The sequence below is a fragment of the Diceros bicornis genome, chromosome 13 (assembly GCF_020826845.1).
Source record: "Diceros bicornis minor isolate mBicDic1 chromosome 13, mDicBic1.mat.cur, whole genome shotgun sequence".
Lineage (NCBI taxonomy): Eukaryota > Metazoa > Chordata > Mammalia > Perissodactyla > Rhinocerotidae > Diceros > Diceros bicornis.
Genome location: NC_080752.1, coordinates 5,114,707 through 5,126,768, shown reverse-complemented (window position 1 = coordinate 5,126,768; position 12,062 = coordinate 5,114,707). Strand labels below are relative to the sequence as shown.

Genomic DNA, 12,062 nt, shown 5'->3' with positions numbered 1-12,062 from the left:
TAGTACATTGGTACCCTCCCAAGATACTCCTAGAGTAATATTATTAACTAACACTATTGAATGTTTCTTCTGTGTATATGTTATCACATTTCATTCCAAAGTAATATTTTAAGTGTAGGTACTACTGTTGTTTCATTGTACAGATGAGAAAGCTGAAGGTTAGAGAGATTAGTTAACATTTTCATAGTCCCATAACTAGTAACTGGTAGAATCAGTACTTGAACTCTGGTCTGCCTGTCTCAAGAGCCTGTTTTCTTTGTCATTTCTTTATTGCCTCCCAGAAATTCAGATCCTGAGCACATACTGCAGGTTACTTTTTGCCTGCAGTCATTTGGGATGAGGGGCCTGTATAGGATTTTCTTAACCACAGATTTTTTCTTTCGACTGAGGTACTTTAAATTTCTTATTTTGTTTTCTTTTTCTTGCTTTATTTTGATATCATTTAGAAGTCTTTCATTCTTCTCTACTTTATTGTCAGGCTTCTTTGATCCCAGGATAGAAAGGTTTGTACCCTCTGCTGAAAGCTAGCAATTCCAGTATGAAGAGTCAAGCTTTATTTTTATATTTTTATCTTCAATTCTTAGAGAAGCTTCCTCCCTTCTTCAGAATACGTGTTAACCTGGCAGATTTTGTTTTTCTTTTTTTCTTTGGGTGGTAATGGTCTGAATTTTTCAGCCTTGGAGAGAAATACATTACAGAATCCATATCACTGGATGTTTGTGTAAGCCTGTCCTCAAGCTTTTAATGCTTTTCTTGCTGTCCATTTATGTGATTGAATCTCTTGTATCCTACACTCCCAGATCTTTAGTTTTCTTAAACTTGTTCCTTGACTTTTTTTTTTTTTTTTAACTGCCTGGTACTGCCTATCCTCCTTTTCTGTTGTTCATCAGTGTCCTTGAGTTTGCATTCCTCTTTTCGGTCAATTCCCCCAGCTAGCTTGTCTCCTTGCTATTCTTGTCTACCCTGCTTTACTCTTCCTACCGTCCACCTGCTCAACTCTACCTTCTTTCCTCCATGCAAATTCCTGTGCCTGTTTTTCAGTTACTTCTCTGACCTCTTGCCTCCACTTTACTTTTGGGATTCTTTTGTTTGTATACTCCCCTAAAATTTTTGTAAAAGAAAGGCCAGATGTACAGTCTTAAGTTTTTAAAGGGCCTGTGGTGTTGGGGAGTAAAGGATACAGTGATCCTATTGCCCTATTTAAAGTGACAGACGGTCTTTTTTAGTAAGATTGGCGTCAGAATCACTTTGTGTGTATGTATTGTTCTGTGTTTTAAACATTTTAAAACCGAATTTGTTGTGTTTTGGAGAGGAAAAAATTAAGAAAAAAGATTGGAAATGTTGATCTCTTAAATATTTGGTTTGATCATTAACATACTCAATCTTTTTCCTCCAGATTTAACTCAGGCTTTCCCTCACTTTGGAACTCCTAGATTTGTGAATATTGGATATTTTCAGAAGCAGGGGTTCTTTCCTTGATATTGACTAAGGAGTCTATTTACCTTCAGGATGACATCTGAACTGGAGAGCAGCTTAACATCTATGGACTGGTTACCACAGCTCACGATGAGAGCAGCCATCCAAAAATCTGATGCTACTCAAAATGCACATGGAACAGGAATTTCCAAGAAGAGTGCACTCCTTGACCCAAATACAACCCTGGACCAGGAAGAAGTCCAACAGCACAAAGATGGGAAACCTCCATACAGTTATGCCAGCCTCATTACATTTGCAATTAATAGCTCACCCAAAAAGAAAATGACTCTAAGTGAGATTTACCAGTGGATTTGTGATAACTTCCCATATTATAGAGAGGCTGGCAGTGGTTGGAAGGTAAGGATTTTATTTAAATTATTATTTTTATGCTGTAAGCAATAACAATGTTGGCTTCTATTGAAGATAAAGCTTTGTGGAGGCTTATATAATTAAAGATGAAATTCTGATTACTAGTAGTTTTTTAGGATGTCAGAAAAGGAAATCAAGTATTTTTAATTAGGTGAATATTTTTGGTAGAATATTAGTTTGCTAGAGCTTTATTATATTATAAGACTAACATAGCATAAAGTAACAGCAGAGATAACGTAGCATTCACTGGAAAACAATACCCACAGTTCAGGTAAATTGATAGTGAGTCTAAGGTTAAAAAACAGCATAGTATTGCAAGTAGTACTGTTTTTATCATCCAAGATTTTTTTTTAACTCTAATTTGAAAGAATTTTAGATTTATAGAAGAGTCACATAAATAGTACAAAGGGTTCCCATATGTCCTTCAATCACTTCCTCTATGTTAACATGTTGTATAACCATAACACAATTATGAAAACTAAGAAATTAATGTTGGTGCAATACTTTTGACTAAACAATACTGTTAACTACTAAGTAAATTATAGACTTAATTTAGATTTCATCAGTTTTTCTTTTTATGTTCCAGAATCCAATTCAGGATCCAATCTAGGATCCCACATTGCATTTAATTGTCATGTCTCCTTAGTCTCCTCCAGTCTGTAACAGTTCCTCAATCTTTTCTTGTCTTTTATGACCTTGACACTTTTGAAGAGGACTTGTCAGGTATTTTGTAGAATGTTCCTCACTTTGGATATGTCTAATGTTTTTTCATGATTAGGTTGAGGTAGTGCATTTTGGGGAAGAATAATGCAGAGGTGATGTGCCCTTCTCTGTATATCATATCAGGGGTACTTGATGTCAGTATGTCTTATTGTTGGTAATATTAACCTTGGTTCTTTGGTTAAGGTGATATTTGCCAGGTTTCTCCACTATAAAAATACTATGTATTGCTTTGTAAATTATAAAATGTTTTGGGGAGATACTTTGAGGGCATACAAGTACCCTGTTTCTTCTTAAACTTTTGCTTATTAATTTTAGCATTCATTGGTAGAGCATAACTGTAGCAGGGTTTATTGTTTTCTAGTGGTGATTTTCTCTTTTTCTTCATTCCTTCTATATTTATTAATTGAGATTTTTTTGTAAGGAAGACTTATCCCTTCGTCTCCTTTTATTTATTTATTTATTTATTTATTTATTTATTCATTCATTCAATCATTTATTCAATCATTTATTCAGTCATTTATTTGTAATAGTATGCACTCCTGGATATTTATTTTATTCTTTGTGCTGTTGTTATTTGTCACTCAAATTGTTGAAGCTTTGGCCATTGGGAGCTCTTGCAGTTTGCTCCTGTACCCTTTTGATGTGGCCCCGTTCTTTTGTTTGTTTAGCACTTTTTAACTTTCTGGCACCAGAAGATGGTCCAGGCTCATTTTGTACCTTCCCTGCCCCAGCCCTAGAATCAGCCACTTTTTTAAGAACGCCTAGTGGGGCCGGCCCAGTTGCATAGTGGTTAAGTTCACATGCTCTGCCTCAGCGGCCTGTAGTTTGCTGATTTGGATCCCAGGTGTGGACCTATGCTCTGCTCATCAAGCCATGCTGTGGTGGCATTGTACATACAAAGTGGAGGAAGATTGGCACAGATGTTAGCTCAGGGCCAATCTTCCTCACCAAAAAAAAAAAAAAAAAAAAAAAAAACCAAAAAACAAAAATTGGGCCTGGCCTGGTGGCATAGTAGTTCAGTTTGCACGCTCCGCTTCGGTGGCCTGGGGTTCATGGGTTTGGATCCTGGGCATGGACCTACAAGCTGCTCGTCAGCCATGCTGTGGTGGCAATCCACGTACAAAATAGAGGAAGTTTGGTACAGATGTTAGCTCAGCAACAGTCTTCCTCAAGCAAAAACGGAAGAAGACTGGCAACAGATGTTAGCTCAGGGCCAATCTTCCTCACCAAAAAAACATAAGAAATAAGAAGCCCTAGTTCCTTATCTAAGTGATGTGCCATCAAATTAGTTACCTCCCTAGTTTATGTTATACAACAAATAATTGAACTTATTTGTGTCTGCACATGTTATGTTCGTATTCTTGTATAGGAATTAGCCAGTTGTGTGCTATGAGGGATGTGTGTATGTGTGAGTGCACGTGGAGGAAGAGGGTTTATAGAGTTTTAGGTCTGCCATCAGGTAGTGGTCAACTCTTATTTCTCTTAAACCTTTCTGTTTCAACACCTTTCTCTTTTCCGTTTGACTAGATTTATTAAGGACATTTACTGATTTATTGTGCACCAATGATGTGCACCATGCCAGATAATCAAGTTTCTTAGGGAAGGGATTTTTTTTGTATCTTTTCCTCTATTCCATGCCCTAGCTTGGTGCTTCCATTTAGTAAGCCTCAATAATGCGATTTGAAAGCCTGAATCCTGATCCCAGCCTTCTTTCCTAGCTTTTGTTTTTGCTAGTTCCCTCTCATGTACTTTTTCTTCTTCTGCCTATTCCAGCCTACTAACTGTCCCTGGGAAGAAACACTTCAATTTCTTTTTTGCTTTTGTTTTTCTCTTACTTGTCTTTGGACTTTCTCTGTTTTGACCTTTTTCCTGTTGGCATTATCCTGTTTATTATTTCAGCTCATACGTTACCTCTCTACCCCCTATAGGATTACTCTCTTTTGTGTCTCCATATGCTTTATTAATAACACTGTTATAGAACTTAAAGACTTTTGCTCAGAGATCTTGTTTTGTTAGTTTTTGTTTTTTGTTTTTTTTGCATTACTATAAAGTAATACTTTTATTTGTCTCTGATCCTTTTGGTAGCTAGGAAGTTTGTAGTTTTTGTTTCTGTACTCAAATACTCAAATGATAGCTGCTTTTATTATTTTCTGTGTGCTAGGTACTATATACTAAAGTGCCTTATATCGTTGTCTCCTTAAGCCATGCTACAGTCTTGTGAAATAAGTACTGTTATTCTCCAGATTTTAAAAATAAGAAAACGGAGGCTTAAAGAAGTAACTTTCAAGAGTTTTTTAGCTAAAGAATGGAGCCCAGATTTGGTACCAGACTTGGTAGATTTGGAGATTTCAAAGCTCGTGTCTTAACCATTCCACAGAGCCTGTAATTTTGCAAGCACTGCATAAATATTTATTGAATTTAATTTGCCAAGATAAACTCTCTCTTAACTGGCTGACTTAGTATGAGAAGTGATTGTTAACAGTATACTTTGAATAAGAGTCCACTCTAATAGAATATTTCACTGGAAGAAATACATAATAAAATTTGACCTATGAACCAAAAACCATCATTCTAATCAAGTATTAGTGATCCATCTAAACTGTGTTTTCTGGCTTTACCACTGGGCACTACTGTTCAGTAGACTCCTTTTGTCAAGATTTGGAATGAGAGAAGGCTAGGAGATTTTAATAAACCTGTTTAGCATTGGAGAAACATGGTGGCTAGGGATTAGAAATGCCCCAAATTTGAATAAGTGGCTTAGAAAGTCTGCCAGAAATTCATGGGTCTATATCATTGATTGTAAACCTACATACCTGCAAGGGCCAGAGAGGTGACATAAACAAGTAAAGCAAAGAAGGTGCCTAACTGAAGAGTGCATGTCGAATGTAAAGGAAGCAACTGTGCTCTAGTCACTTTTTGCCTTTTAGGGCATATGGCAGATCTTAACAATTTTTTCCCCCTAAGAAAAGTCAGAAATCTGGATTTTGTGTGCAATTTCCCAATTTCTAAATGTTGTTAACTAATTCCAATTTTCTTAAATATTGTGCAGGCCAAACTTAAGTCTGTTGGCTAGATCAGCCTATGGACGACTAACTTTCAGTCTCTGGTCTAGATCATGTTCTCTTGTTTTCAGCTAATTTAGTCTTTCATTCACTAATTTGAAAGGATTTATTTACTATATATTCTTGTGAGCAGTATGTTAGCCTTTGGCACTACTAAGAAACTTAACACAGGGCCCCCTAGGGAAGCTTATATTCTTTATTGGATGAGGGGGATACATATAAACAAATGATTATGATGCTATGTAAAAAGCTGTGTAATAGAGAAGTATAGAGTGCTGTGCTAAGAAGAGTTGACTAATTGGGCATACCTGCTATGTCTCAGCTATAAAAATATCCAATGTATATGTGGCCTATTAAAAAGGGTTAAATAAAGGGTGCAATTAATAAGTGCTGTGAGAGTTTAGAGGAGCTTATGGGAATTGTGATGAGGTTCTAAAGTGAGTAGCACAAAGACTAAGTGCTGTGAGAGTACAAGGAAGGGAGAATCATTAGGAAACTATTGAGGAGGTGGAATTGAGCTGTATTTTGAAGAATAAGCTTTGGAGAGGTGGTTTTAATAGCTCTTAGGAAACAGTTGGTTATAGTGTTTCTTAGTAGAGAGCAGTGAAAGTTGGGATAGAGCCAGAATGTAGAGATCCCATGAATATAGGAATGCCAAGCTGAGGAGTGTGGTCCAAATTTGATAGGGAATAGTGTATAAAGTTCGATTATGTACCTCATTTGCCTGTCTGACCTCAGCTTCTGCTGAAGTGTAAGTTCACCTGAAAGTGCCAAATCCAGTCTGCTGAATTTCTTGCTGCTGACCAGCGTGTCATAGTCGAAACTGGTTTAGAAGTAGTGATACAGTTTCAACAGGAAGATACATGATTTAGATATAAAGAAGAAAGAGAGGTGGAAAGGGAGAGATGGGAATAGATGGAGAAGGATGATGTTGGTCTTAGAATTTAGAACTAAAAGATACACCAGAGAGATTATCTGGTCCAATCTATTGCTTTAGGCAGACCTTTAATGTTTCCAGGGATTGCTGTTTCATAATTATTCTTTTAAAAAGTTTCTTCCACCCAGTATTAGATGCCTAGAACTTGCCATGATCACTTTTAATTTTATTTTGTAAACATAAAAATATTTTGAGCATTTCAAATGGAGACAAATAGAAGCTGGTTTGTCTTCTCCTTTACTCAGGTCCTGTCTCTGTTTTCATGTTTTACTTCCCATTCACTGTCCTTAGGTTTGTTTTAACACACTTCTACAATCAGCTGCTCACTATTTCTTCTTCAGGTTTGGAGGAGATGGGTTAGGGGAACATAGGAGGTCATTTATTTATTTATTATTTTTTTAAAATTTTTTCTGTGAGGAAGATCAGCCCTGAGCTAACATCTGCCAATCCTCCTCTTTTTGCTGAGGAAGACTGGCCCTGGGCTAACATCCATGCCCATCTTCCTCCACTTTGTATGGGATGCCACCGCAGCATGGCTTGCCAAGCGGTGCATCGGTGCGTGCCCGGGATCTGAACCTGCGAACCCCGCGCCGCTGCAGTGGAGCGCGCGCACTTAACTGCTTGCGCCACCGGCCACCCCCCTGGGAGGTCATTTAGAACTTGTGAAGTTAGCTTTTATTGGTTGAAGAGAGGGTGGAAGAAAGATCCTAAAGCAATTGTCAACCAGCTTTCCAGAAATGTAGAACCAACTAAAGTCACCCAGAAGAGAAAATATTGCCATGGTCACTTAAAAGCATTCAAATAGAATTTTAATATTTAGGTAAAACTCCCTTTCTTTTTGTGCCAGGGCATTGAAGGGATATTACGTATTAAAAATAACTCTTTGAATATTCCATAAGGTTTAAAAAACACCTTTGAATTTTCTGTAATTGGATGATTTTGTAATATGAACTAGAGGAAAAGGAATTTAAAATTTGTGCTATTCACCTTACTAAAGAAAAAACCTATAAAGTTACTGGAGTTTAGGGTAATAAAAAGAAAAATACAAGAGAGTGGTATGTGTATGTGGGGGTGTATTATGCTACTATTTATGTGGGGGAAAAAAGAAATAATATATTATGTATTTACTTATGGTTGTAAAAAGAAATTTGGGAATAATTAACTAGAAATGTAATAAATAGTTAGCAGTAAGGGATGGATGGAACTGAGGTGGAAGGGATATAGGAGAGAATAGACTTTCGAGTATACCTTTTTTTATATAGTTTTGAACCATGTAAGTGTTTCAAACATTCAAAAATAAATAAATAAATAGAAAATAAAAAATGATGGAAAAAGGAAACCTTAAAACTGAATGTAAGCAGAAACAAATGAGCCTTACATAATATCAAATGGATAACATAATCATACCGAAAAAACAATGCAAGAAACTTTTGAAAAGAGCATTCTGACTGTATACCTTCATGGGATACATACTAAGGTCGAAAAGAATTGCAAAGAAATCATGAACTTTAGTTAGTAGATTTGTCTTTGGTAGTGGTATTTTGCTAGAGGCAGTCTCTACCTCCAGTAAACCCTAGAAAAGGAGATGGGAGCAATTCTGAAACTATTTTATGTGCATGGTAGGATAGAACAAATGAGTACATACATTGATGGTTTTGGGGAACCAGGGCTCTCACAGTTGGAGAAGAGAGATACAGGTAGAAACGTGGTGGTTGATTTGATTCAGAGGTGCCAGTTTATTTTTTTAAAATTTTATTAATTAATTAATTACAATTTTATTTATTTATTTTTTCCCCCAAAGCCCCAGTAGATAGTTGTATGTCATAGCTGCACATCCTTCCAGTTGCTGTACGCGGCCTTAGCATGGCCGTAGAAGTGGCGCGTCAGTGTGCGCCTGGGATCTGAACCCGGGTCTCCAGTAGCGGAGCGCACGCACCCGACTGTTAAGCCACGGGGCCGGCCCTCAGAGGTGCCAGTTTAAACTTAAGTTTAAAATAAAAATCACTTAGACTGCTTTTAAAATTTAGATTCCTGGGTCACAACTCCAGAGATTTTGAATTTTAGTCATCTTTGGTGGAGCCTAGGAATCTGCATTAAAATTCACCTCTCGTGATTCTAGTGGAAGTAGACTGTACTTTTGAGAAACTACTTTGGGGCTGGAGTTTTCAAGGCCAAGCAGTATGCTTTGATCAGTTATTTAACCTGGGACATTTTTCTCCAGGTTAACCTGGACCTACCCTAATTATCTCTACCTCTCTACTGTCTTTTCTTGAGGTTATTAGAGGTAGGGTCTGCCTAAGTTGTGAGTTCTGAAGTAATCTCTCTTCTTTTTTTTCTTTCTTTTTTTTTTTGTGAGGAAGATAAGCGCTGAGCTAACATCCATGCCAGTCCTCCTCTTTTTGCTGAGGAAGACTGGCCCTGAGCTAACATCTGTACCCATCTTCTTCATATGGGACGCCGCCACAGCATGGCCTGACAAGTGGTGCGTCGGTGCACGCCCAGGATCCGAACCCAGGCCGCCAGCCGTGGGGCGCGCGCACTTAACCGCTGTGCCACGGGGCATGTCCTGGCTCTTGTTTCTCTGTGGCTGTTTTTACTTTCTAAATATGCTGTTGGTATTTTTTAAAACAGATTTGAGATTACCATATGAAAAGCATTGTATCTAGGTTCTCAGTTGATAGGCATAGTCTCTGCCCTCTTGGAGCTTACTTAAATTTTGGTATAGAATACAGTATGGGGCTGGCCCCGTGGCTTAGCGGTTAAGTGTGTGCGCTCTGCTGCTGGCGGCCCAGGTTCGGATCCCGGGCGCGCACCGACGCACCGCTTCTCCGGCCATGCTGAGGCCACATCCCACATACAGCAACTAGAAGGATGTGCAGCTATGACATACAACTATCTACTGGGGCTCTGGGTGAAAAAATAAAAAAATAAATAATTATAAAAAAAGAAGTTTGTTCTTAAAAAAAAGAAAAGAAAAAAAAAGAATACAGTATGGAGGTGAAAGACCATTAAATGAATAATTGCAGATGTGATGAGGGAGTTTATTACAGTGAGACCTAACCTAATCTATGAAAGTCAGAAAGGACTTCCCTAAAGAACTGACGTTTAAACCAAGAATGAATTGAAAGTTGTGTAGACTCAGGTGAAGGGGATGGAGAAAGACTGGGGGCAGTTACCTTTGCAGAGGGAGCAACAAATGGAAGCCTAGAGGTGAGAAAAAACATTGGAGGGGACGAATATAGACAGCAAGGTCAGTAGGGTCGGATCATGAAGAGCCCTTGGAGGCTTGCTTAAGGATTTTGGATTTTATCCTAAGTGCAATGGGAAGTCATTGAAAGGTTTTAAGTGAAGGAGTAACATCAAATTTGCCTTGTGAAGAGATAATTGCCTGCAGGGTGGAGAATGGTGGAAGAGGGACAAAGAGAGGAAGGTGGAGGGTGGACACCAGTTAGGAAGCTATTCTTCTAGTTTTGGTGAGACTGGTGTCCTAGACTGAGATAGTGACAGAAGAGATGGAATAAAGCAAGTAGATCAAAGGTAGGCTTAATGAGATGTGGTGACAGATTTGTTTTAGATGGTGAAGAGGAGAGACAAGTTAAGGATGTCTTACAGGTTTCTGATTGGAACGGTTATGTGAATAACTGTCTTTAAATTGAGGAGGGAAAACTGGAAGAAAATCACAGAGATAAAGTTTAGTTTTAAATATGTTGCGTTTGAGTTGTTTCTGGAGATGTCTAGTAGATTGATGAAAATATATGTGAGGAACTCAGGAGAAAGGTCTAGTTTAGAGATCTAGATAGATTTCAGTGTCACAGATAGTCACTGAAGCCATGGCAGTAGGTCAGATTGCCTAGGCAGCAAATGTAGAAATAAAAAAAGGACATAAGGCTGAACCTTGAAGATTTCCAACTTTTAAGCTTTTTGTAGAGGAGGAAGACCCAAGCAGAGATGTATTCTTTCCCTGAAGCCATTTAGAAAATATGACCATCTTGATTTTGTTTTTTTCCCATCTTACACTTTTAAGATAGGTGGATGAACTCCAGTTTGTCTGGTTGGTTCTTTCTTTTTCTTGTCTTCTTTTAGCTTTGGACTGAGCGTTTTTTATGATTCCATTTTATCTCCACTATTATTTTATTGGTTATACTTCTTCCTAAATTTTGTTTTAGTGATTGCTCTAGGGTTTACCATTCACATAATATAAGAACTTTGTAAACCGTATACTATATGCTTCTAATTCCTCTGACCCATCCTTTGTGACATTTTACTTTTACATGTTATAAACCTCATAGTAAATTGTTGAATTTGCTTTAGTTAGTTATCTTTTAAAGACATTATAAATAAGAAAAAGTGTCTTCTTAAATTTACTTTCATTTTTACAATTTCTGAAACTCTTCATTTCTTTTTGTAGATCCAAGTTTTCATTTAGTATCCAACTTCTGCCTGAAGAACTTCTTTATGAAATTTCCAGCCAACTGGCGTTAGAAGAAATGAATGCTTTCAGCTTTTGTTTGTCTGGAAGTCTTTATTGTGCCTTCATTCTTTATTTTTTATTTTTTTATTGATGTCATAACAGTTTATAACATTGTGAACTTTTAGTTGTACATTATTGTTTGTCAGTCACCATGTAAATGCGTCCCTTCACCCCTTGTGGCCACCCCCCAACCCGTTTCCCCCTGGTAACCACCAAACTGTTCTGTCCATGTGTTAGCTTATCTTCCACGTATGAGTTTGAAATCATGTGGTGTTTGTCTTTCTCCCTCTGGCTTATTTCGCTTAACATAATACCCTCCTGGTCCATCCATGTTGTTGTAAATGGAACAATTTTGTCCTTTTTTATGGCTGACTAGTATTCCGTTGTATATATATACCACATCTTCTTTATCCAATCATCAGTCAAGGAACACTTAGGTTGCTTCCACTTCTTGGCTGTAGTGAATAATGCTGCAATTTACATAGGGGTGCATAAGCCTCTTTGGGTTGTTGATTTCAGGTTCTTTGGATAGATACCTAGTCGTGGCATAGCGGGATCATAAAGTATTTCTATTTTTAATTTTTTGAGGAATCTCCATACTGTTTTCCGTAGAGGCTGCACCATTTTGCATTCCCACCAGCAGTGAATGAGAGTTCCCTTTTCTCCACAACCTCTCCAACGTTTGTTATTTTTTGTCTTGGTGATTATAGCCATTCTCAAGGGTGTAAGGTGATATCTTCATGTTGTTTTCATTTGCATTTCCCTGGTGATTAGTAATGTTGAACATCTTTTCATCTGCCTATTGGCCATCTGTATATCTTCTTTGGAGAAGTGTGTGTTCATTTCCTCTGCCCATTTTTTGATCAGGATGTTTGTTTTTTTGGTTGTTCAGTTGTGTGAGTTCTTTATATATTATGGAGATTAACCCCTTGTCAGATATATGCTTTGCAAATACTTTCTCCCAGCTGGTGGGTTATCTTTTCATTTTGATTCTGGTTTCATTTGCCTTGCAAAAGCTCTTTAG

At 37.6% G+C, this 12,062-nt stretch overlaps 1 protein-coding gene across 10 annotated transcripts in view; it reads left to right on the top strand.

The window, feature by feature from the left end:
- The window catches only part of FOXJ3 (forkhead box J3), a 158,654-nt gene that overhangs the window by 47,687 nt on the left and 98,905 nt on the right, over positions 1-12,062 (top strand). For 9 of the 10 annotated variants that reach the window (XR_009221800.1, XM_058552087.1, XM_058552084.1 and 6 more), the window contains exon 3: positions 1,509-1,833. Coding sequence is in view for 9 of the 10 variants with exons in the window: in XM_058552087.1 (XP_058408070.1) it covers positions 1,509-1,833 (325 nt within the window). In the remaining variant the exon portion in view is untranslated. Of the gene's footprint in view, positions 1-1,396; positions 1,834-12,062 lie in introns of all 10 variants that reach the window. The other variant, XM_058552089.1, reaches the window with a different exon arrangement.